The 24,959-nt window shown below is 41.6% G+C and overlaps 2 protein-coding genes across 6 annotated transcripts in view; both read left to right on the top strand.

The window, feature by feature from the left end:
- The window catches only part of mthfd1l (methylenetetrahydrofolate dehydrogenase (NADP+ dependent) 1 like), a 35,469-nt gene extending 20,615 nt beyond the window's left edge, over window positions 1-14,854 (top strand). For 4 of the 5 annotated variants that reach the window (XM_061704158.1, XM_061704156.1, XM_061704157.1 and 1 more), the window contains 7 exons: window positions 4,115-4,254; window positions 4,843-4,884; window positions 6,298-6,401; window positions 6,486-6,663; window positions 8,508-8,615; window positions 8,710-8,862; window positions 12,675-14,854. In XM_061704158.1, the coding sequence (XP_061560142.1) occupies window positions 4,115-4,254; window positions 4,843-4,884; window positions 6,298-6,401; window positions 6,486-6,663; window positions 8,508-8,615; window positions 8,710-8,862; window positions 12,675-12,764 (815 nt within the window). In that variant the 3' untranslated portion in view covers window positions 12,765-14,854. The remainder of the gene's footprint in view (window positions 1-4,114; window positions 4,255-4,842; window positions 4,885-6,297; window positions 6,402-6,485; window positions 6,664-8,507; window positions 8,616-8,709; window positions 8,863-12,674) is intronic. The other variant, XM_061704159.1, reaches the window with a different exon arrangement.
- A 6,163-nt stretch (window positions 14,855-21,017) lies between these two features.
- LOC133417106 (A-kinase anchor protein 12-like) overlaps window positions 21,018-24,959 on the top strand; it is a 35,019-nt gene continuing 31,077 nt past the window's right edge. Inside the window, 1 exon segment of the mRNA XM_061704607.1 lies at window positions 21,018-21,188. Coding sequence (XP_061560591.1) covers window positions 21,066-21,188 — 123 coding nt within the window. The 5' untranslated portion in view covers window positions 21,018-21,065.

Raw genomic sequence — 24,959 nt, 5'->3', positions numbered from 1 at the left:
GCCCAATATTCATGCTTGGGGAATTTTTTTTCTCTTTTAACCCATATTTATTATTTAATATTATTATCCCTTAAAAATACTACTGACATAGTGCGGTTCATTTTTCACACCCTCTCTATAGTACCCCCCACCCCAACCAATCCGTTTTGATGGGTGGTTTTTAACAGTAAACTTACTTAATCGTGTGGGAAAAGAGAGCCACGGTTACCAATGCACTTTTCATCATCGCATTTCAATCAAGGTGGCGCATATATAAATCTGGATAGAAATTTGTGTTATACAAAGGTATATATTTTAATATGTAATAAATATTCAGTCATTTACTGGATAAAATTGCTACTTCACACCAGAAAATGTAGTTATTCTGCACTATTTATCCAGATTTTGCCCAGAATTTCAAGCCTTTGATTGGCCCAGTCTCCACCCTTCCAGAAAAATATGTAAGCGTGCTAACGAATGACAAACAACAAATAAAACAAAGGTAAAGATGATATTTGTTGTCGTATAAACCTCTGTAAACCTGAGCTCCTCGCATGGATTTCTGAACTCTTTATGAACTCGATGAAGGATGTGTGAAGGGTGGGGGTGTGGCGTGTGATAAAATGCATAGCCGTGCTACATCAGTCTCTGTATTATTGTTTTCAAATCATCTTGACCTAAAATGGAGTAGCGGTTCTGTAGGCTCAATTCCAGATTCCAGCTGTTTGTTATATATCATTGGTATAGATGTGGATCTTCCCCATGCTGTATCAAAAGACAAATTCTGTGGGCTTGGAGAGATGGTTTTGTAAAAATGGGACCCTGTTGATCATCATGCCCATCTTCTCTCTGGGGATGACTCAAGGTCGTCGCACAGAGCCGGAAGCTTGCAAGTTTTCCGCTTCCTAGCAAGTGGGAGGCTCTACCAAACTATGCACCGACCTTAATGTTTTGGTTTTGGAAAATCTGATCCCACACCCTCTGAATATCTTGTACTCATGTTTACAAGAATGTGATTGGAATTTGTTGATCCACCGACGCGACTCTTTGTACTCTCATTGAGCGCTATTGAAGTCGACAGTGGTGCCTTGAGATTAATTTAATTTGTTCTTCAAAACACTTGTATCCCGAATCATCGCCGAAGAATATATGACTGAGTACTGTTATATTGTCTGTCTGCATGTGTTGCTGCACACCGAAAGGGTTGAAAGGGCAAGCGAAGGGTCTCAAGCAGTCCCCTATACATGCTAACCGCTAGGTCTCCTATGCAACGAAATCCCAGCCATCAACTTGCTTTGTTTCCTAACGTGTCCTATTCACGTCGAATTGATCATGAACATTCATTAGATTTGAAATGTTAAGTGGGTTAGCTGTTTGCTCATTTTGTGCACAGAGGCTGCCCACATGCGGAATACTGTACGTGTTGGCCTTTGAAGTCATCAAGTGTTGATGCCTTGTCCTAAAACACAAATCACGAGTTTATTATCAAAAACGTTACATGGGCCGATGGATAATTTGCTTAGCTTGTACGTGGGGGGATTAACTATCTATCAATGTGACTAGCAGGAAGTCATGACGCATTTGCCGTGGGGGGGGGGGGGGGTCCGTCTTGTCCAGTGGTCACAAAGAGCTCATAAAGTGAATGAATGGCAACTGGTAGGATGGAAACTGTGTACAATGATGAGATTATTTTGTTTACTGTTAAAATTGATGTCACGACTTGGGGCTGTTCTATATTTTACTGTGGATACCAGACCCCTCACAAGCATCTTTTTCAAACAATGTTTTGTTTAGTAATACAGCTTCGTAGAACCTTGTATTACGATTTAAATTTGTTCCGTGACCTAGATCGTTTAATCGAAACGAAGTGCCACAACTAAAAGATTTTTTTGTTGTTAAAGGTCCCATGCCATCATAATCCATTTTTTTCCCCTGCTGTTTTGTGCATAACATAGCTCAAAATGAGTCTGTGACATGGTTTGTCGATTGAATGCAAAAGTCAATAAACAGCATAAGTGTTTGAAAATGGTTGGATTTGAAATTGGTGTCGTTGTGACATCAATTAATATTCAAATACAGTACCTGCCCAACTCAGCTGAATGACAACATGACATTTCCGGGTCTATAATGTATACACGTGTTATTTTACAACAATACTAAAGTATATTCGTAATTTATAATGCAACTGGTGATGAACGTATCGCCCTCCCTTTTTATTTTCACCCATGTCCCCTTTCAGCTCATGTTTCCTATTAGTGGGCATACAATCCAACACTTGGTAATTTCTGCTTCACAATGATCGTAAGATGCCACATAGAAAACGTGACGTCGCCATGAATGCTTGACCACCGCACGATGCCATGATATCGTCAAGGACCAATCAGAGCAACGCTGTTTTCCATATTTCAATCAAGAATGACGTAGATCCAATCTATTTTACATATAAAATATGAATGAGAAATTTGGTTGTCTCAATTGCCAGGTGTAAAAGAGCAACTAGAATAGCTTGAAAAAGGGCATTCTGGGCATTTCCAACCCAAAATCAAAGATTATGAAAACTATTATTAAACGTTTTATGGCATGGGATCTTTAAGTGTTTAAAATATGGCACTCTATGGCAAAAAAATAAATACATAAATAAAGAAAGAATAAACAGATTCTATAAATTGTAATCATTGTATATACTGTAGTATTTGTGAGTGAGTGTGTGACTTCCCAAGCTGGAGCCAATTCGTCTGCTTGTGAGCGTCTGGGCATGAGTTGTGGCCTACAGCAGCTCCTTGCGAGTGTTTTCACTTTGTATGTGTGCGAACGGAATAAACCTGTTGCGTAAACGGCAGAAAGTGCATCAACCACTGTGGCTCTGCTTACCCACATGCAAAGGGCATTACTGTTTCTTCATGGCTCCTTTTCTTTCTCACTCGAGCGAATCTAAAACTAGCTTGTCACTCAAATTTTGGCTGGCAACACAAAGCAAAAAAAATAAAAAATAATAAGAGTAATAATAATTAGACAACGCGAATGCTCATAACTGCAGTGTTCCACAAGTGGGGAAACATGCAAGGTCTGTTAAAACTCTATTTAACAGGTTTTACCTTCTGAAATGCACCTCCTGTACTTGTTCAAGATTGAGTCAGACAATCAAGTGATGTTATAGCTGTATTGCACACAAAACGCACGCACACACACACCATCCAACACACAACAGTAAAGCTAATCTTAACAAGGCCGCTGTGCCAGGTGGACTATACATTTGCTTTGCCTGGCCCGTTTCAAGAGGGGGGAGGGCAAGGACGTTGTTATCGGCGGCCCTGTGACTCTTTGAGAGGCCGCAGTGAAACATCACGACCCACACAGAAACACATCGCTTATCCTTGCTGCAAATAATACAGTATAGCGAATCCCCCGTTTCTCGCTGAGGATAAGTTCCAGAACCACTGGCGACAGGTGAAAATCTGCGATTATATAGCGCCGTTTTTTCATGTGTAGTTTTACCCCTACTGCACACTACAAACGCATAAAAACACACAAACACGAACACACTTTTTTTGTCACAATAAGAGGCGGTTTGGCAGATAGTTCTTCAAAAAAAGAGGCTTCAAGTGGTTTAATGCCACTCCCAGTTGAAGTTAACTGTCAAAATTAAAATAAAATAAAAATTAAACCTTGTACATTTCAAACAACTCTGAATGACTTTGCCTTAGAAATGCCCTCAATAGCTTAATGCTAACACATAATGGAAATTGCCAATACACCGACTAATAACTAGCATTGATGGCCACGATGTTATAAACCTCTAGGCAACTGATATTTGAACACAAACGGTGGAGCAGCGCATGCAGACAGACAACATCACAATAGTCACAGGCATATATCTTTATCCTCTGTGAAAAACGAGTCATTTTGTAGCTTACTGAAGCACCGAGACAAGCTGTGACGAATTAAACGTGTATCTTAAGGCGTAACTGTTTTTCAAACACGTACTGCAAACTACACGTTATCTCCGTCTACGTGGGCAAGACGATCAACCAGCACGCCTATAAAGAGATATTGCGACGTTTGCTTCGTTGCTAACAAAAGTACATTTGGGAGTGTGTTGCTCATTAAAAAGGAGTAAATATTGTGCTCCCCGCAGTGACTGAAGCCGGCTTCGGCGCGGACATCGGGATGGAGAAGTTCTTCAACATTAAATGTCGGACTTCAGGCTTGAGGCCCAGTGTTGTGGTGCTGGTCGCGACCGTTCGGGCTCTGAAGATGCACGGCGGAGGCCCCAATGTAAGTTCCAACAACACGCTGTTGCGTCATTTTGCTCGCTGGCATCCTGTCAACAGCCGATAGGGAGCACGTAATGCGACAGTATTTGTAGTTACAGAAATGTATCTTTAAATGTTTGGGAAGTCATGCTGTTGAATGACTGCGCCTAATTGAGTTTGAACTTTTCTTTCTGTAGATCCAACTGCAATAACTGATTAACTGATTAAATCCGCGCATGCACGGTGAGATAAAATTAAGGGCCTGCGGCGAGAAACTATCCAAATTCGCCACAGATATCCGGTCGGACTAAGATGAAGTGATCAGAGTGACTTTAAAAAAAAATTCGGGGCTGATGCTGGCAGAAAATGTGCTGTTGTTTGACTCACTTCTCTCGTGCAGTATCTGACTAATTCACACATTTGTCATCCCTTGGCGAGATAAGAAGTGCATTGCACACATCCCTCTTGCAAATATGAAGTATGAACTACATCCATTGAGTATTGTGTTTCTTAGATGTCTGCTAAGGCTAATGTTGTGGTTCGACACAGATGTTTCAGTTTGAATCACCCTCTGCCATCATCGTTAATTTTTGTTGTTGTCTGTTTTCAGGTATCAGCCGGTGCGCCGCTTCCAAGAGAATACATCGATGAGGTACAAGACGTTTACGTTTGGACCTCATTTAGTTGTGACACTCACATTTAATCAATAAAGTCATTGTCTGCACTTGTTTATTGCCTTAAGGCACGAAGGTCAGCATGCTCGCAACCCAATTAAAGCTCCTTAAACTCATGAAAGGAGGCAAGACTGCTCGTTTGTCACTGCAGTGAAGCTGTATCACAAAAACTGAAACGAGTGTGAATTTGGCCAATTTGTGTGGGCTACAGTTATGGACGTTTCACGGCGTCCACCTGTTTATTTTCTGGCTCCCACTCATGTTCGCACTGGACGTCGTCATTTTGCCCACTAATGTGATAAAGAGTAGTTACCTGATTGACAGGGGGAACCGGCTTTGAATGTGGTTTTTCGGTAATATGGACTTCGGCCTAAGGGAGGTTTAATCCTTTTGGTGTGTGTGCGGCGTGTGTGGGTGTGTGTGCGCCGTCCTCCGTATCTAGCTGGGATCAAGCCCTCCCCCAGGCAGATTCAGCTGACTAAATAATCTAGCGGTGTCGCTTAATTGTCAATCCTGTAATGAGAACCAGAAGTAGTTGGGGAAAACAGAGCTGATGAAATGAATTTAGGAGACCGGTGTGGCTCTGGTTGCAGGGCGACACACACGCACACGCATGCGCGCGCACATACGTTTTGGATTTCAAACATGGGTGTAACGATGTGCTGTTCGCGTGCTTGGCAGTCTAAACCGGACTCCCACGTGTCATACACACTTCTAAAATAGGTCGTTACATGTTGTTAGGCGCTTACTGGAACAGTCGTACAAAGGATGTTTTCGAGCCACACTGGAAACAAGATAGTTAAATTATGAGGTGGGGGAGTTGTTACAGAGAATAAAGTTAAAGACTGGAATAGCCGCATTATTCAGAAAGGACAAAAAGTCTAACTGTTTTGAGAATGGAAATTGAAATATTTGCTATAATGGTGGAAGAAAAAAGAATGTAATAATTTTTTGGACGAAAAGAATTCTGGGAACAACACAATACATCCTGTACATCATAATTGTTAACCTTTTATTGAACACTTCTGCTTAGCTGATCACTCTTACCCAACAAAAGATGAGCTTATGCTTGTAATATCTTGACTTTATTCTTTGAAAATGTTTTAAAACTTCATTTTTTCTTAACAAATGCCAACTGTTTTGCAGTTATTTTGAGAATAGTGTCGTAAACGTCAATTTTATTTTTTAAATTTGCGTTATACTGTGGATGACCACTTTATTAATTTTTTTTATGCTTTTGGAGGGGGACCAACACCCATTTTTTTGTGGAAAACACTTACTGGCAGTTCATCCCATTTGATAGTTTTTAGGGTTGTTGGGATGTTCGCTATTCGGTAAGTATCCGACTTTAAATACACTTCATGGATGAATTCTGTTTCATTTTCTTGCAGAATCTCGCCCTTGTTAAAGGTGGCTGTCTCAGCAATCTCAGAAAGCAGATCGAGATAGCTCATCTGTTCAGGGTTCCGGTGGTGGTGGCACTTAATGTCTTCAAGTAAGAATCAGTCCTTGACTACTTTAGCGGATTGAACATTTTGTTGCTATGGCGACTGAGCATTGCTGACATTAACCCTTTCAGGACAGACACCCAGCCAGAGATAGACCTCGTGTGTCAGCTCGCCAAAGAGTGCGGGGCGTCCGACGCGGTGCCGTGCCACCACTGGGCGCAGGGCGGGCGAGGTTCTTTAGAGCTTGCCCAGGCCGTGAAAGCTGCCAGCAGCAGACCCAACAACTTCCAGTTCCTCTACGACATTGAGGTGAGAGTAGGGTCACAAAAGGGTGGAGAATTTACGGGAAAGATGGGGAATTTTGGAAATATTTCAAATTGGAAACTTTCCATGGGAATTGAGGGTAATTTAATGGAAAGGTATCATATTCAAGCATAAATATAAACATTTTGTTTAGCAGAAAACAGACATCCATGCAAAATAAGATAGCTCTCCTTGCCCATTTGTGAGGGACTTGCATGACATCTACTATGTTAAAAAAGAAACCAATTTAGGGTCTTTCTTAAGAGCAAACCTTCAATTTTGTACATTCCTGATTTACACCCATAAATTCCTGAGAGAAGCTTCCTCTTGGCAATCACTAGATGCCAATACATAATTGATCATTTCTGTATACTTGGATTCGGCGGTGATTTATTTTTATTTTTGGGGGGAGGAGGGGTGTCTGTGTTGTTAGCACATCTGCCTCACAGTTCTGGGGACCGGGGTTCAAATCCCGGCCCCGCCTGCGTGTAGTTTGCGTGTTCTCCCCGTGCCTGGGTGGGTTTTCTCCGGGCATTCCGGTTTCCTCCCACATCCCAAAAACATGCGTGGTAAGTTGACTAAAGACTCTAAATTGCCCATAGGTGTGAATGTGAGTGCGAATGGTTGTTTGTTTCTATGTGCCCTGCGATTGGCTGGTGACCAGTTCAGGGTGTACCCTGCCTCTCGCCCGAAGATAGCTGGGATAGGCTCCAGCACGCCTGCGACCCTAGTGAGGATAAGCGGTAAAGAAAATGGATGGATGGATGGATGAGTTGGAGAATGCTGATGTGGGAAAAAACATCAGCTGGTTTGAGTTAGCATGCCTGGGAAGTTGTGACTCCAATTAACTTATCCTGTTGTGATTCGGTGTCCACCCATTTACAGTATGCATCTGTATGCTCGCCGAGCATCCAACACCAGGAGTACAATACTGTAGTCATACAAGACTAATTCAATTAGCTCCCATAATCAAATGCATACAGTAGAGGTCGTACGACATTCGTTGTTTTTATTTACTTATTTATTTTTTAAGTTGGCACTGTGAATGTGCGCAAGTCGACATTGACTAGCCGCTGGCTGTCATTAATAGTTTCTTAGTTTAGTACAATATATATATATTTGAAATCACAGGAGGAAGGAATTTGCAATCTCTATTTACCGACAATGGACAGCCAGGTAATATTTGCATAACTTGGCCAAACGGGGAAACGAGAACCATCTATTAGAGGGAAGTGTTTATTTAAAAGTGGATGGCACTCATGGGCGACTAATTGAAAGATGGCAACTCTTTGAGGAATGACCAATATTTGATCGTGACGTGCGGCTCCGTACTGATATCGATACCCCCAATACCAGGTCTTTATGCTCCAAAATCGATTCTCGAATGTAAATAATCGCTACCTTTGATACTTCAGTCATTCAAGCGTTAAAGTACAGTGTATTGTGTCATTAACAGGAACAGAGTGGAGATTGTATCTGTCAAATAAATCAACTAATATTGACAATCAATGTGATTTGCTTTGACTGTTAAATGAGTATGGTAAAATATAGGTATTGAGAAACTTGTGCAAGTATTGTGGCATTTATTTAATTCAATATTAATTGGCGATTTTAATTTGAGTCACCCGGTGTGACAGAACAGCAAGCATCTGACTGTTACCGCAATGTACCTCCTGTGTCCTGTTATTATATCGTTTCTTAAAACCGTGCTTATTTAGCATTGCGCGGTCAACGTGAGCACATTTTAGTGGCTCTCTTTGTATTGCTTTCTGACTTCCTTGTCACATGCGCATTCACTAAATCTGATTTCTAGTCCTTGTCCTCTCTCGTTTTTCTCTTGTGTGTCACAGTTGCCAATATTGGAGAAGATTCGAGCCATAGCCCAAAAGGTCTACGGAGCTGAGGACATTGAGCTATCCACTGAGGCCATTGACAAAATAAATTACTATGATCAACAGGTGAGGTTGCTACCTCTACATAGTCAAACACTTTACATAGTATTTGTCTTTAATTGATTTTCAATCATTGTCATCTATTATTCTCCGCAAAAAGGGCTTTGGTTGTTTACCAATCTGCATGGCCAAGACCCACCTGTCCCTGTCTCACATGCCAGCGAAGAAAGGCGCACCCACTGGGTTCATTTTGCCAATCAGAGATGTTCGCGCCAGCATCGGAGCTGGCTTCATCTATCCGCTCGTGGGAACGGTATGTATGAGATCGGTGCAATCTCTCGTTGCGTACATTGAATTTGATCCATTTTAGATAATCAATCGTTGTCAAGAGTTGATTGAAATCTAGAACTGCAACAATCGTGGTCAGTGTAAGACGGTTTGTATTTTACCCAAACGTTTTCTCCACTTCATACTCGGTAGCCCTTTTGGACGATCTTTAATCAATCGGCCGATGAATCAGTTATCGGAACATTTTTTTTCTGCCAAATATCGGAATCGGCCTCACAAAACATCCATATCGGTCGGGTCCTAACATTGGGATCTGTTTCCAATGTTTTGCGCTTGATCCAACGTTTCCTCAGTTCAAACCAATACAAAAAGATCCCAAAATCCCAGAATTTCTTTCAACTTCGTAGCGCAGTGACTGACAAGGGCAGGCTGTGTTCTCACTTAGCTTAAAAGCTCTAACTTCCCCCAAGCATCCCAATCTTTAAAGCCATGAGAAAATGAAGCTCCTGTCATGTGGTTTATGTCTAAATTGAGCGAGCCATGCGGTGCATGACTTCGTACAAACTTAATTACCGTGACTTTTGTACTTGACCGATTTTGCGCCATATGCGTTTCTTGTGAGTCGGTTGGACCGAGATGGAGCCTCTTGGTTGGTAATGGGCTCAAGCAGGAAGGGAGCAGGTTCCTTAAACATTTCACCTCCTGCTGTTTCACCGCGAAGCCCCCGAGGGCCGGGCTCTGATTGGCCGATGAAGAGGTGTCAAGCGCCGGGCATGCTGGGAAGGGGTGGAGGTGTCTCGCTGTGGCGTCTGCCCCGGTCTGTCAACTCTGCCTTTGAACTGCTGTGGCCCGTGGAGTCACTAGTACATTGACGACCCTTGAACTGTGACTCCCAACCCAAACAGTGTCGTAGTAGTTCTTTGAACTGCTTATATGATCAATAAGCCTCTTTTACACAGAGATCAGGGAAAGTAGTAGTACCCAGTCGTAAAAGCAGAAACATACTTTCACTTTTGGTGATGTACAGGGTTCATCTCAAACACAGATGAATAAAAACGATCGTTCCGTGTTGTGGCGCTTTACACAGAACTCCAACCTGGGGGGAAAAAGCTGAAAAATCCCAACATCAGCAAGCACTGTAAAAGGGGCAACAGGTTTCGGTTTTTAGAGGTGTATAGTAAGCTCGAGCAAAACCCCCAAGATTGCGATCACGCATCCTTCGCCAGACAGTAGTATTGAAAAAAGACGCCGTCTTCAAATATTCCTGGGCGCCCAAGTATGTCTGCGTGTTCATCTCCAAACTAACTTCACAAATGAAACTTCCTTGCTTTTCGCCGCATCGTCTCCGTGGCCACGGGCTGTTTTGTCGCTGGAGTGGTGGGAACCCAACCGTTTAGTGTGAGACCAGGGGGACATTTGGTGCTGGGAAAACGGGGAAAGGGGTCTTTGCAGGGTTAAGAATCAGGAAAGGGACTGATGTCATTCTTCTGAAATGCAAGGGACGGGTCAAACGCAGAACAATAGAACTCTGAAGAGTTCATATCCCGTGGCCTCCACTGCACCATTTATCCCCAAACAGCTCAGATTTATCGAAAACCTCCTCTTCAACTGGTTAATATTTAACAACTGTGCATGTACAGTATATTATAAAGGCGTCTTGAGAAAGAATCCACTTGAGATGAAAGTCAAACTTAATATATTTTGTCCAACTTAATATTTTAGAGCATTTTTGTGGTACAAAAAGCCGACAAGTGCAGGAAATGCTGGCGTCTTCACAGCTGACCTGTATTTTAAGTGCACATTTTACTGCCATTTCTCAAGTTGAAACTAGTATTTATTACCTGTAGACGATGCTGTACGATCCATAGTTGAACATGTTTGTGGCCAAATAGTAATATCTGGTAAAAGGTTCACCCATCGGCCGTATCAAATCCGAGTATACATTTCCGTTTTAGGGGAAAATACAAGTTGTTTCATACTCACTATAATTGTATGATGATTTTCTAAATGTTTTCTTTTTTTGGGGGGGGGATTACAGTCGATAATCCCCACTCCTGTAGCGAGCTGCTGTTATTTGGAGAATGAGACTTTTCTCCACGATTAGTGAGAGTCCGAAATCCTCGGGGGTATTGCAAGACAAAGACGCGCTGTGTTTTTGAACATAATGGGGGGGACTTATGTGGTCAAGTGGGGCATCCAACTTTGGCTTTGTGCTGATTTTTTGTTTTTTGTAAGGCTGTTCTCAGACATGAGAGGCGGACTGCTACACTCTGGACAGTAGTTTTATATAGCTATACGTGGTTAACGCCATGGCGTTAAAGCAGGCCCTAACGATGAAGTAGTTTCCTGATTTTTTCATGACCTAATGCAGTCCATTAGATAACGACATAATGCGACACTATTAAATTCCTTCAAGCCCGTTGAGTCACGTGTGGCTTGTGGAGTCACGATGACCTCAGGACTAGTCATCCGCAGTCGGCTTGGAGCTTGCCGCAAGTACTCCCCTCGTTTTTGTTTACTTGCAGCACCGCCTTTCCTTTCCTCGCGCAGGAAATTGCCCGGTCACTTCCTCCCGCCTCATTTCCACTAATGGCCTCGTAAAAGCCGGCGCTGGGTCACCAGCGAGGAAGCATGCAAAGAATGCTGCCCGATCATTTTCTCGTCCCCTCGATCAGATGGTTTTTGGGGAGCAGACATTTGCTCACCAGTGGTGTGTGAAGCTTTTTTTATTTTTTTTATTTTATTTTTTCATCCCCCATACACAGGCAAAAAAAAAAAAAAAAAAGACTGACCACCTTTTTGGGATTGAAGAAAAAATACCTTGGTTGTAATTAAATCAACCCTTATAACCATGGGAAAGTTGTTTTTAGGAAGTTTTGGTTCCCTCGCAGTGAATATAGATATCCCGCTCTTGTTAGCCCAAAATAGTTTTAGCAAAGTCGCCGACTTGTCTGCCAAGTGTGTCATGTCGTTATTTACCTTTTACACACAGGCTTCATGAGAAGGAATTACACGAAGCTTAATAATGTTAATGTCGGTAAAAGTTTAATTGTGTCTCTTCTCGTGTCCTTAGCACATTCACTGCCATTGACGGCTTTAGAAGTCAAATATCCATTTTAACTGGGAAGGCTGGCGGTGAATGAGTTAATTCAATGACGCCCTCCCAAGATGTCGTTCCCTCTTTTTCAATACATTTCCATGGCCTCTGTATGCCCGGCTCCTCGTGTACTCACATTTTCACAAACATTGGTTTCGTTGGTGATAAAATCTCTTAAGATTCTCACACATATTTTGCCGTAATGATTCATCTTTAAATTTTTCATACGAGAACAAAGACACCATTGACTGGCTGAATTCATCATGCCTAAAACGAAGGTTGTCGCCCACTGCTCTATCGTCTGTCTGGACTTAACTCTAAATTAGTCTAAATTATAGTCATCGAACCTGCAAGGATCTTTATTTTGATAAGAAAGTCTTGGAATCTGCTCATCTAGCACAGACAGCGTGTTGTGGGGACACTAGTGTTAATATAAAGCTTCGGCTATTATCTAAATTGTAATCCTACCTTTTTATTGGATCCTGAGTTCAGTCACGCTTTTATTAGCTCTTTCAAGAAGTGCCGATGTTGTTACGCAGATACACTTCTCAGGTCTGATTCATACACTCTGATACATCCTAACGCAGGGATGTCCGGCCCATTTTCAGGACGCATTAAGAGTTTTGGTTTCCCTTAGATGGATGTTATGACCGTGAAAATGTATAAATTATGATAAATTACTTTATCATCGGTTGGAATGACTTGGACAGGTGTCTTCATGCGTCTTGTCTTCCATTCAGATGAGCACCATGCCCGGCCTGCCGACTCGACCCTGTTTCTACGACATTGACCTGGACCCGTTCACCGAGGAGATCACCGGGCTCTTTTGAGCACATCAAGAGCCTCACAGGAAAACCTTTGGTCCTCTTTTGGGTCCTATTTCTTATCATTTTCCACCAAATGGTTCAGTTTCAACCAAACAGTACACTTTGGATGTGCGGTGACGTTAAGAATAGTAAACCGACCAGCTAATGTGATGGTGGGCAAAGTATGTCCCGGGGGCCAGATACTGTTCTTTAATCCGTCCCACTGAGCATTTACGTTGTCCTGTAACAATTAATTTAAGTGTTTTTTTTTTTTTTTCTAATTTTGGTTAATCAAAATGTATTCATTCGTTTTTAAGTTCATTTGTCATTTATTTAATGATAAACTGTTACTAAAATAAAAAAATTGACATATATTTTAAAACATTTTCTATAATAAATAATTGGTTAATGTATTTATTATAAATTATAAAAAATATACAGGTAAAATAAACAATTGTAAACATGCATTTAAAAAAAAAAATAATTACAGAGTGGCTTCATTTACTTATTTTAAATAAAATACAAAGTATGCATAAAGTACTCATCAATTATTAAATTTATATTTTGGAAATAAGATAACTATTGGCAAAATAAACTTGCACGTTTAGTTTTTATTGAATTTGTTAATTTTTTAATGTAAAATAATTATATATAGTAGAATAAACTTTCAAATCAAATAATTGTTTCATTGTAGAATTAAATTAATAAAAAACAAACACAATGAGAGTGAATTATTTTATTAAAAAAAACTTTCATTATCCACACAACGTCTGCCTATTTAGTTTTTAACATCGTCCATGAATTCCCTGACCCAGCTATCCGTTTTTGAATCCTCAAACGCGGCCCTTGAGTATGAAATGTGTGTTTCCACCGTTGCGTATAAACCCAAGATGCCAATAGCTGTGCAAATTGTGTGCTAGCACTATATAGCATAGCGGCACGACAGATGGTACAGTAACTCTCATAAATCAAACAATTCTAATAAACACAACATGGTGCATAGCGATGTGCCGCACCTATCTGTAAATACCGTAAAACCCCATGATCCCGAACTTTTTGCGTACTTTGTGGAAATGGGGCTTAAATGTATTCATTCGTCTTCCTGGAATCGGCCACCACGAGCAAGAATGCTGGAAGTGAGTCAACTGAGGCGTTTGTCCTTGTCAAAACACATCAGCTGAACGCTCTTATTTTGGACCCTGAGAACATTATTGATTTTTTTTTTTTTCTTCTTCTTCTCCATTTTCCATATTGTTTGACTTACTGTGCATCATTCTCTGCCTCATACTGGACCGATTCCAATCACTTTAATCATACGCATAAAAGATGAGACAATACACTTAGAGATGTAACATTATACACACACGAAAATGCACGGTCTGGCTGTTAAATGCGTCATTCTGTTTCTTTTCCCAGGCCTCCCTCAGGATGCTCACTGCGTGTACCGTCAAGATTCATCACTGATGGGAAATGCTCTGTCTCCAATTGTTCCCAGCAGCTCAAATCTCCCTTTGTATGTTGCGCTGTATTTGCACGTGTGTGATATGCCAAAGATGACGCGGTGCGGATGCTTTTCACCTGTCTTCGCAAACCTCTACTTTCAGGTGTTTTCTTATCTTTATTTTAATCATGTTGGAACTGTTACCGACCGGCAGGTCTTTAAAAGTAATGCTGCTTTTTATACCGGCTGTGAGCTTTTTACATGACTCTGGCACACACCAAATAACTGACGGACGCACAAGTAGCCTCTATGTTAAGTAACCTTTGGTCTCCCGCTGGAGCGGCTGCACTATAACCATGTTAAAATCACTGTTAATCTACAATGCAATCTTTATGTTGTTACATTTTATTTGACAAGGTCCCAAACCGTGATACATCTCATCAGATGGTTGATTTGGTTACTCGGTAACATATTTAACACTTAACATTGGAGTTCATTAAGGGTTACACATTTCTAAAGGAATTTTTATTTTTTATTTTTTAAATACACATTCTGTTTGGAAGTGAATAAGTGAAGTATTCAATGTGACTCAGGCTATTTAGTATTGTCCTCAATTACTGCAGTTGTATGTTGATAATCAGTTGTTGAGAAATACATTCATTTACTCCCTAAACTGTTTTTGTGTTTTTACTCGACACATTGTGTCTTAGCCCAGCTATATTGCAGTTTATTGGTCAGAATCCCACTATATCACACATTTATTAATATTAAGCGATCGTTTTTTTGTGGATTTTTATAATCTATAGTTGACCCCTACAATTCCTGGGGGAGTAGGCACCGAGCCGGACCGCGATGAACGAAAATCCGTGCATAATTGATGCCTATGGTAATTGCATTGGATTTAAAAAAAACTATTATTTAATTTAATTTTTATTTTTTTTAAACTCCAAAAATTCTTAAATAAGCACAGAGAGACCGCCAAGCAGTGTCTATAGGAATGGTTTCCCCCCCCCCTCAAAAAAGAAAAAAAAGGACACTTTTTTTTTTTTAAATCAGTGAATCTTCTGGTGCCAAACTGCGAATATGCTGGGGTCCACTGTACCCTGTGGGTCTCAAAAGATCTGCCAAAGTGCCCTGAAACAGCAGGCAATATGGGGAACTCTGCTTTGAAAGTAGCTGGTAGTGAATGACTTAAAAGCAAGAAGAGACACAGAAGGTCCCCAACTAATTTCCACTCATTTTTGTTGTTCCCACAGATCAGCGAGAATCATTCCTGGCGGTATTTTTGAACACTGAGTGTCTCTATTGCGGTTTCGTGTGTGTTACAGTAGCAATTGGTTGAAAGTTTTACATTTCACCATAGGATCTATGCTAACTTCCGGTAGCCTGTCTATGGCATTTTGCATCGTATATTAACATTAAACTAGCAGATTTACATTCAATGTGTTGTATCTCAGATTTTCACCAATTGTGCGTAAGTTCCGAATGTATCGCCCGCGATGAACAGAGGTTTCACTGTACTGAGTTTCCACTTGTCACTAACATCCTTCTTCCCTTTCTCCTCCAGGATGAGGTGCTTGTGTTGCGAGCATGGGCGGGGAGCCTCCCCAGCAGCGCCCCAGGGTGCACCGTCAGCAATGATGAAGCATTCTGGTGTGCGACATGGGAGTCGTGTGTGCACACGCGTGTCTGTCACGGACACCATTCTGCATTTGTGCAGTCTTTTTATTGTATGTATGTATTCGTCAAGTTTGTTTTACTGAAAAGGGATCGTAAAATATAGGACAGGCATTATTAATTATTTTCATCATTAAGGAAAACAAAATTTACAAGGAGAGTATCAAGCATAAATAAAGTTTTTTCGGGATACAAGCCGTCCTCTTTTTTTTTTTTTTTTTTTTTTGCTTTGACATGCGAGCACAAACGAGGTACGAGCGCTGTAAGGTGGCAGTGAACTCAATTCAACTCTCTTCACAATAATCAACAGTTTGGCAAATAGTGAACAATAAATCAAAAAGAGGCTTTAAGCTGTTTAATGCCACTCGCAGTTGAAGTTTGCTGTCAAACTAAACAAAAGACAGTTACACGTATTTTTAAAACAACAACTTTGCCTTCAGAACGGCCCGCTACCTTTATGCTAACATACTGTCTTCTTCTTCTTTTCCTTTCGGCTTGTCCCGTTAGGGGTCGCCACAGCGCGTCATCCTTTTCCATGTAAGCCTATCTCCTGCATCCTCCTCTCGAACACCAACTGCCATCATGTCTTCCCTCACGACATCCATCAACTTTCTCTTTGGTCTTCCTCGAGCTCTCTTGCCTGGCAGCTCCATCCTCATCATCCTTCTTCCAATATACTCACTATTTCTCCTCTGGACGTGTCCAAACCATTGAAGTCTGCGCTCTCTAACTTTGTCTCCAAAACATCGAACCTTGGCTGTCCCTCTGATGAGCTCATTTCTAATTTTATCCAACCTGGTCACTCCAAGAGCGAACCTCAACATCTTCATTTCCGCCACCTCCAGCTCTGCTTCCTGTTGTCTCTTCAGTGCCACTGTCTCTAATCCGTACATCATGGCTGGCCTCACTACTGTTTTATAAACTTTGCCCTTCATCCTAGCAGAGACTCTTCTGTCACATAACACACCTGACACCTTCCTCCACCCGTTCCAACCTGCTTTGACCCGTTTCTTCACTTCCTGACCACACTCACCATTGCTCTGGACGGTTGACCCCAAGTATTTAAAGTCCTCCACCCTTGCTATCGCTTCTCCCTGTAGCCTCATTCTTCCCCCACCAGCCCTCTCATTCATGCACATATATTCTGTTTTACTTCGGCTAATCTTCATTCCTCTTCTTTCCAGTGCATGCCTCCATCTCTCTAACTGTTCCTCCAGCTGCTCCCTGCTTTCACTGCAGATCACAATGTCATCTGCAAACATCATGGTCCACGGGGATTCCAGTCTAACCTCATCTGTCAGCCTATCCATCACCACTGCAAAAAGGAAGGGGCTCAGGGCTGATCCCTGATGCAGTCCCACGTCCACCTTAAATTCTTCTGTCACACCTACAGCACACCTCACCGCTGTTCTGCTGCCCTCGTACATGTCCTGTATTATTCTAACATACTTCTCTGCCACTCCAGACTTCCGCATGCAGTACCACAGTTCTTCTCTGGGTACTCTGTCATAGGCTTTCTCTAGATCTACAAAGACACAATGTAGCTCCTTCTGACCTTCTCTGTACTTTTCCATCAACATCCTCAAGGCAAATAATGCATCTGTGGTACTCTTTCTAGGCATGAAACCATACTGTTGCTCGCAAATACTCACTTCTGTCCTGAGTCTATCCTCCACTACTCTTTCCCATAACTTCATTGTGTGGCTCATCAACTTTATTCCTCTATAGTTGCCACAGCTCTGCACATCACCTTTGTTCTTAAAAATGGGCACCAGTACACTTTTCCTCCATTCCTCAGGCATCTTCTCACGCACTAGAATTCTATTGAACAAGCTGGTCAAAAACTTCACAGCCACCTCTCCTAGATGCTTCCATACCTCCACAGGAATGTCATCAGGACCAACTGCCTTTCCATTTTTCATCCTCTTTAATGCCTTTCTAACTTCCCCCTTACTAATCATTGCCACTTCCTGGTCCACCACACTTACCTCTTCTACTCTCCCTTCTCTATCATTTTCCTCATTCATCAACTCCTCGAAGTATTCTTTCCATCTAGCAAGCACACTGCTGGCACCAGTCAACATATTTCCATCTCTATCCTTAATCACCCTAACCTGCTGCACATCCTTCCCATCTCTGTCCCTCTGTCTGGCCAGCCTGTATAGATCCTTTTCTCCTTCTTTAGTGTCCAACCTGCCATACATGTCATCATATGCCTCTTGTTTTGCCTTTGCCACCTCTACCTTTGCCCTGTGTCGCATCTCAATGTATTCCTTTCGCCTCTCCTCGGTCCTCTCAGTGTCCCACTTCTTCTTAGCTAACCTCTTTCCTTGTATGATTTCCTGTACTGTGAGGTTCCACCACCAAGTCTCCTTCTCTCCTTTCCTGCCAGAAGATACACCAAGTACTCTCCTGCCTGCTTCTCTGATCACCTTGGCTGCAGTGGTCCAGTCTTCTGGAAGCTCCTGCCGTCCACCGAGAGCCTGTATCACCTCTTCCCGAAAAGCTGCACAACACTCGTCCTGTCTCAGCTTCCACCACATGGTTCTCTTCTCTGCCTTTGTCTTCCTAATTTTCCTCCCCACCACCAGAGTCATCTTACACACCACCATCCTATGCTGTCTAGCCACACTCTCCCCTACCACTACCTTACAGTTGGTAACCTCTTTCAGATTACATCGTCTGCACAAGATGTAATCCACCTGTGGGCTTCTACCTCCGCTCTTATAGGTCACCCTATGTTCGTGCCTCTTCTGGAAAAAAGTGTTCACTACAGCCATTTGCATCCTTGTTGCAAAGTCTACCACCATCTGTCCCTCCAAGTTCCTTTCCTGGATGCCGTATTTACCCATCACTTCTTCATCACCCCTATTACCTTCACCAACATGTCCATTACAATCTGCACCAATTACGACTCTCTCTCTGACTGGGATGCTAAGAACTACATCATCTAGCTCCTTCCAGAATTTCTCTTTCACCTCTAGGTCACATCCTACCTGTGGGGCATAGCCACTAATCACATTACACATAACACCCTCAATTACAAATTTCAGCCTCATCACTCGATCTGATACTCTTTTCACCTCCAAGACATTCTTAGCCAACTCTTCTTTTAAAATAACCCCGACTCCATTTCTCTTCCCATCGACACCATGGTAAAATAATTTAAACCCTGCCCCTAAACTTCTAGCCTTACTGCCTTTCCACCTGGTCTCCTGGACACACAATATATCAACCTTTCTCCTCATCATCATGTCAACCAACTCCCGAGATTTTCCTGTCATAGTCCCAACATTCAAAGTCCCCACATTCAGTTCTAGGCTCTGTGTTTTCCTCTTCTCTTTCTGCCGAAGAACCCGCTTTCCACCTCCTCTTCTTCTTTGACTTCGACCCACAGTAGCTGAATTTCCAACGGCGCCCCGCAGGTTGACGGCGCCGGTGGCGGACGTTGTTAACCCGGGCCACGACCGATCCGGTATGGAATTCTTTGGATGAACGCTCATATTTGTTTGGCAAGGTTTTAAGCCGGATGCCCTTCCTGACGCAACCCTCTGCATTTATCCGGGCTTGGGACCGGCCTACAGTTTGCACTGACTTGTGTCACCCATAGGGCTGCATTTATGCTAACATACTGTATAATGTAAAATTCCATTGACATCCTAACAATTAGCATCGATCGTTGGGGTTTTAAATGGTGGAGCATCACCTGTAGATGGATATTATAATAATACATGCATATATTCTTTATCGTCTACAAAAAAATGACTAATATTACTGCATCTTACTGAGTCACAGTAGTTGTGAAACTATTCATTTGTCTGAATGACTGAATTATACACACCAAAAGGAGCAGCACAATGAATTGAATTGCAGCATAAAGACCTTTTTTAGTTTGAATGGCATTCCAATGATGTAGCAATGACCAAATGTCAGATTCAATTCTAACATGACGTCAACATCATTCACAAACAATAAAGCAATAACAAAGTAAAAATAAAAAATACAAATTCAAAAAAAGACACTAAAACAAGGGGAGTAAAGTGCAAAGAGAGGTCAGAATAGGAGTCATGTGCTCCCTCTTTTGTGTTTCATTCGAGAGGCAAGCAGCAGCATTTTTGAACCAACTGGAGACATTTGAGGAAGGACTGGCTGACTCCAAAGTCAAATCCAGCCAAGACGTGATCAAGGGAGCCAACTGCGAAGGGGGTAGACATAGACTGAGATCAGATTTTAAAAGTATGATAAGTGATAACATGAGCTAAAGTATTGCGGTTTCACGGTATTGCAGTTACGGCTCTAAAATGTGTTATTTTGAAATGTTAGGGTAAATAACTTTTTTCCCATTTCCCATTGTACTGTAGGTGCAGTACATAGATTTAAAAAAAAAAAACATAAATCAATTGAATTTTTCTACTCCTCCGCTTTGTGAAGTAACATCAGAGCGGAAACAAATTGATTTAAACTATCACATAGCTTAGCATTTCAGTCTGTTAGATGAATGCTTATGCTAATTAGCATCTGTGTTGCAGTGCTATTTCCCAAAAGCGGTGCAGCAACACGTAGAAAGACAACATAACAGTTCTCACAATATTGTTTATCCTCCGCAAAGAACGACTTATACTGCCCTCAGGTGGCTAAGGTGGGCATATCAAAAAGAGTGCTATTTTTTCTCAAAGTTGACAAGTACAAGTCAACATTTTTTGTTCTCTGGGGGGAGGCTGGAACAGATTAATGGCTTCTCCATTCATTTCAGTGGGAAAAGGTGATTTGAGATACAAGCGTCTTTAGTTGAATTAAACTCGTACTGGATCTCAAGGCACCACTGCAGTTTCCTATTGCCTCACATAGCAAATCGATGTATTTTTTTTGCACGTTATTGGATCGTGCCGGTGACCATATGTTGCCTGCGTGTGTCCTCCATCAGCAACTCAGTGATGCTGCAAGGCGTGGAGCCTCGTGCGATTCTGGCAGGAGGAGGAAGAAGAAGAGGAAGACGAAGAGACCAAGGAGGAGGAGGGTGCTGTAAAAGAGTCGACGCTCTCGTCATCCCTCCAGGTCACACTTGACACGCCGCTGTGGTTACTCAGCGCACAGCTCGCACTTTTGCAGTCAGTTTTTTTTTTTGGGGGGGGGAGGGAGGACACGGGGGGTGGGATACCGACTCGATCTCCGCAGGCAAGCCGGCACGCAAGCACCTTCGCTCGGCCATGGGAGCAGAGAGCTCAGTGCAGCGGGACATCGCCCGGAGCGGGGAGGATGGGGAGGATGCTTCAGCCTCAGCCGCGGCCGCCGGGGTGGGGACGCAGGGAGGCGGCGTCCTCGACGACAAGGTACACTACACTCTCGAACCCTCTTAAAAATACGACAAACAACAATAATAATGTTTTGAATCTTTAAAATAAATTCTCTTCCTGTCAGTTCCCCTGCAGCTTTGCACATGCGCTCGAATTTTGACGCAGCTATTGTTTTTATCTTTTGCTGAGTCATGCTTGAGAGTGACGACGTCCTGCAGTCACAAAACAGATTTAGAACACAAGTCTATGACGCAGCACTAATCCACATTTTAAAAAAACAACAACAAAAAATGGTTTGAAAAAATACTACAATGTACAGTTTGGAATATTTGCTTTCCTTTTAATGGCGTTTTGGAGCTTTTGGCATGATTGAAATGCATTAATGTTGACGTCATGTTGTAGTGCTGGTCTAAAAATATAAAGAAATCCATTATTTGATCAATTATTTAATTTGGTGTTAGTGCACAACGCATCATATCCACATACCTATTTCCCAGTTTTATACGTATATTTTATATTTCATTTGTGTGCTTGTGTATAGAAAATAACGCATATGTGCTGCCCCATCTGAAACTCCAAATAAAACTCACAGTAATTGAAAAATACCCCCAAAATTTGAACTTTTTTTTGGGGGGGGGGGGGGGGCTCATGTACAGAAAATCATTTACATATTCAGCCCTAATGGAAACCTAAAATATAAAAAAATATTAATTAAGAAGCTGAAATAAATATATTCATTTTACACAGCCCAATATAGGAAAAATATTAAGTAAAACAAGTTTAGATTTTCATATTTTCATTTTTGTCCTTATAAAGATAAATATGTAAAAAAAAAGAAAACTATTTACAAGATAATATAATTTATAATAATAATTTATAATAAAAATTAAAAAATAAAATATGCTCGTGTAGAAGAGCATTCGTATATGCTGCCCAAGCATAAACATAAAGTACAATTTAAAAAATATGTAAAAATAGTATTTTGTGTTTACTTTGCATAGAAAACCAGCTCCCAAGTCGAGTAAGTGTGAAGCTTTCACGTGTCGTCAAGTAGGGCTTTATTTTTACTTCATGACTTCAGAATTGGATAGGGGGGAAAAAACAAGTCATCAATAGTTCTAAAGCGCCATGGGAAGGTTTGTTTTGAGCTCACTTGTTTCTCATGTGGCTCCGTATGAACTCTAACCGTCATAGCTCCGAGATGTGTTTCAGTGCAAGTCAACTAGTGTCTGACTCAACACTCGAACCCGAGTGTCAATTACTCAGCGTTGTGCGAAGGAATATTTGGGAAGTGGTCGCTAATGATGTGTGTGTTTGTACCACCTGCTCTTTTCATGCCGTATCTCATATATTTTGATCGACTCGGCGTATTGACTTGTTTTTATGCCACTTGCTCTGCTCACGCCTCATTTTTATTTATTCTATTGACTTATTTTATGGGTGCTGTTGTGTCAAAAAGTCACACTCCTGTCTCCAGAGGTGGCAAAATTGCTCACACGCTGTACTAAAGTAGAAGTACAGATACTTGTATAAAAATAGCAGTATCTTTTTTATGCTTACACATGGGGGGGGCCTTTCTGCGTCGCAACAACGAGGCGCTCTTAAGAGGCCACGCAAGGCTGGCTGTCAAAAAAAAAAAAAAAAAAAACACCAATCCTCGCTCTTTTGCCTTTCTCTGCATGACACGCGTGCACTCCTGGCCGACAACGAGGCGCTCTAATGCGACTTTTCAGTCTGCATGCTTTCAACAATTATCCTCAAACATGTAGAAGGGGTTTTAAGTTCAGTCAGAGTCGGGGAGTATTTGTACTTTGCTAATTGTAGCTACTGCCACTTGCTGTGTTCACACCACAAATTGTCTTCTATTGACTTTTTTTTATGGGCAGCGGGTCAAAAGTCACTTTTGCTTCTCTCTCCTTGAAAGGTCAAATGACACAATGATGGATGTTGAGCCTTGAGCGCCGTTTCTACTCGCATGTTACTGCCGTTGTCTTGAATGGTAGCCTCCATGTTGTTGTTGTTTTTTTCTGCGTTAAATTCTGCCCGCACCGTCGCACACGTTGAAGTCGGTGATTGAATTATCATGCTCATCACAAGATTTGTATTTATTTTTTTATTTTTTTTAAACTGAAGCTCATACTCTTTTAATTAACCTAATAGAGGACGTCGTCACATGCCTCCTTGTTGTACAAGCCTACCGCCAAACAATTTTGTTGACAGTAAAACTGATTAAAGCGCATGCAGACCTCCGCAAAGGCCAAAACTGTGACGAAAAGCACTTAAAGATGGACTGACGTCAGCGATTTTTGCATCTGCGAACACCTTCGATAATAAATGACAGTAACCATACTGCATGGAAATGCGGTATTACCAGGATTGTATCGTAAACCGAGAAACCCTTTGTATTATTGTAATATACACGGTGGGGCAAAAGGTGTGAATATACACTTTTTAAGATCACTCTTTTCGGGAATGAAGGAAAGGAATGACCGAAACATCGATGGTATCAAAGGAAGAAAGGGGGGAGCGTCTCCACACACACGCAAACCCGCGACTGTATTTGAAACCCTAACACTGACCTTGAAACCCTAATTTGACACCTTAATCCTTGTGTAAAACTCCAACCCTGCCTTGAAAACATGATGGGAAACCCTAACTTCAAACCCTAATCCAGACAAGAAACTCCATTTTGAAATCCTAACACTGTTTTGAAATCATGATTTGAAACCTTGACTACAAAAGTACAAAACTTTACTTCAAACCTAACCGTTGCTTCGACGCCCTATTTTGGAACCCGGACCCTTGGTTGGTACTACTTCATCATCTGGGAAGAGTTGATTAAAATGGATGCTGATGGGAATTAATGTGTTGCTGTGTGTCCCGGTATTCTGGAAAGCTTTGATGAATGTTCCAAATTTGAAAGTACATTTTGAACATTTACAAGATTAAACTGTTTAATAAATGTAATTATAAGAATTTGAAGAAATATGTGCTATTTCTTGCCCACCCTGTATGTACTAAGGATTTCCCTTTTTCACTTCCGATCCGATACTGATATTGCAGCATTGAGTTTTGGACAAAACCGATATCAATCTGATCTGATTTCAGCATTACTCATACATAATTTACTTATTTTGTAGTATGGAATGTTGGAAAAGGCTTGATCAAGTGCCATGACTCAAACAGAGAACAATAATCAGCAACTACATATGAGGAAAAACTGACTCCAAAAACATTCCAGTGAATTTATGGTGGCTGGATGAAGGATGCATCACATGACAATAATTTGAGAGCGAAAGATAAGTGTGCGTCTCACATCCAGTCAATAAATATCTTCCGCACTTGGATGGAGGAATTTTAGCAATGCTCGCCATCCTCGTAACAAGTACACTTTGGATTATGGCAGTACTGTACTCAAATATAGCACATTATCAAATGCTGTCCATATGATGTGACAACGAGGCACTCTAAAGGGCCACACTAGCACGAAGCCCTTGTCCAACACGCTGGATGTTAAGTGAGACTTTGGAAAAAAATTAAAAAACACGCACACTCACGGTTGACAACGAGGCACTCTAAAGAGGCCATAGCAGTGTGCTATCTGAAGGGAAGATATATATATATATATATATATATATATATATATATATCACAGTTATAACCATGTCACTGAGGGCAATATAAACTTCATGCTTTGCCATATTGTCTTGTGTAGTGTTGTACGGTGCATGAGAAGAGCGCATGCAGATGTACACTTGTGCTGCAGGGAGTGGTTAATGAGAGGAAATCAGCTGCTAAGGGTGGAGA

This window comes from Phycodurus eques, chromosome 18 (assembly GCF_024500275.1).
Source record: "Phycodurus eques isolate BA_2022a chromosome 18, UOR_Pequ_1.1, whole genome shotgun sequence".
Taxonomy (NCBI): Eukaryota; Metazoa; Chordata; class Actinopteri; order Syngnathiformes; family Syngnathidae; genus Phycodurus; species Phycodurus eques.
Note: the sequence above shows the minus strand (reverse complement) of the source record. Positions and strands in the feature narration are given on the sequence as shown.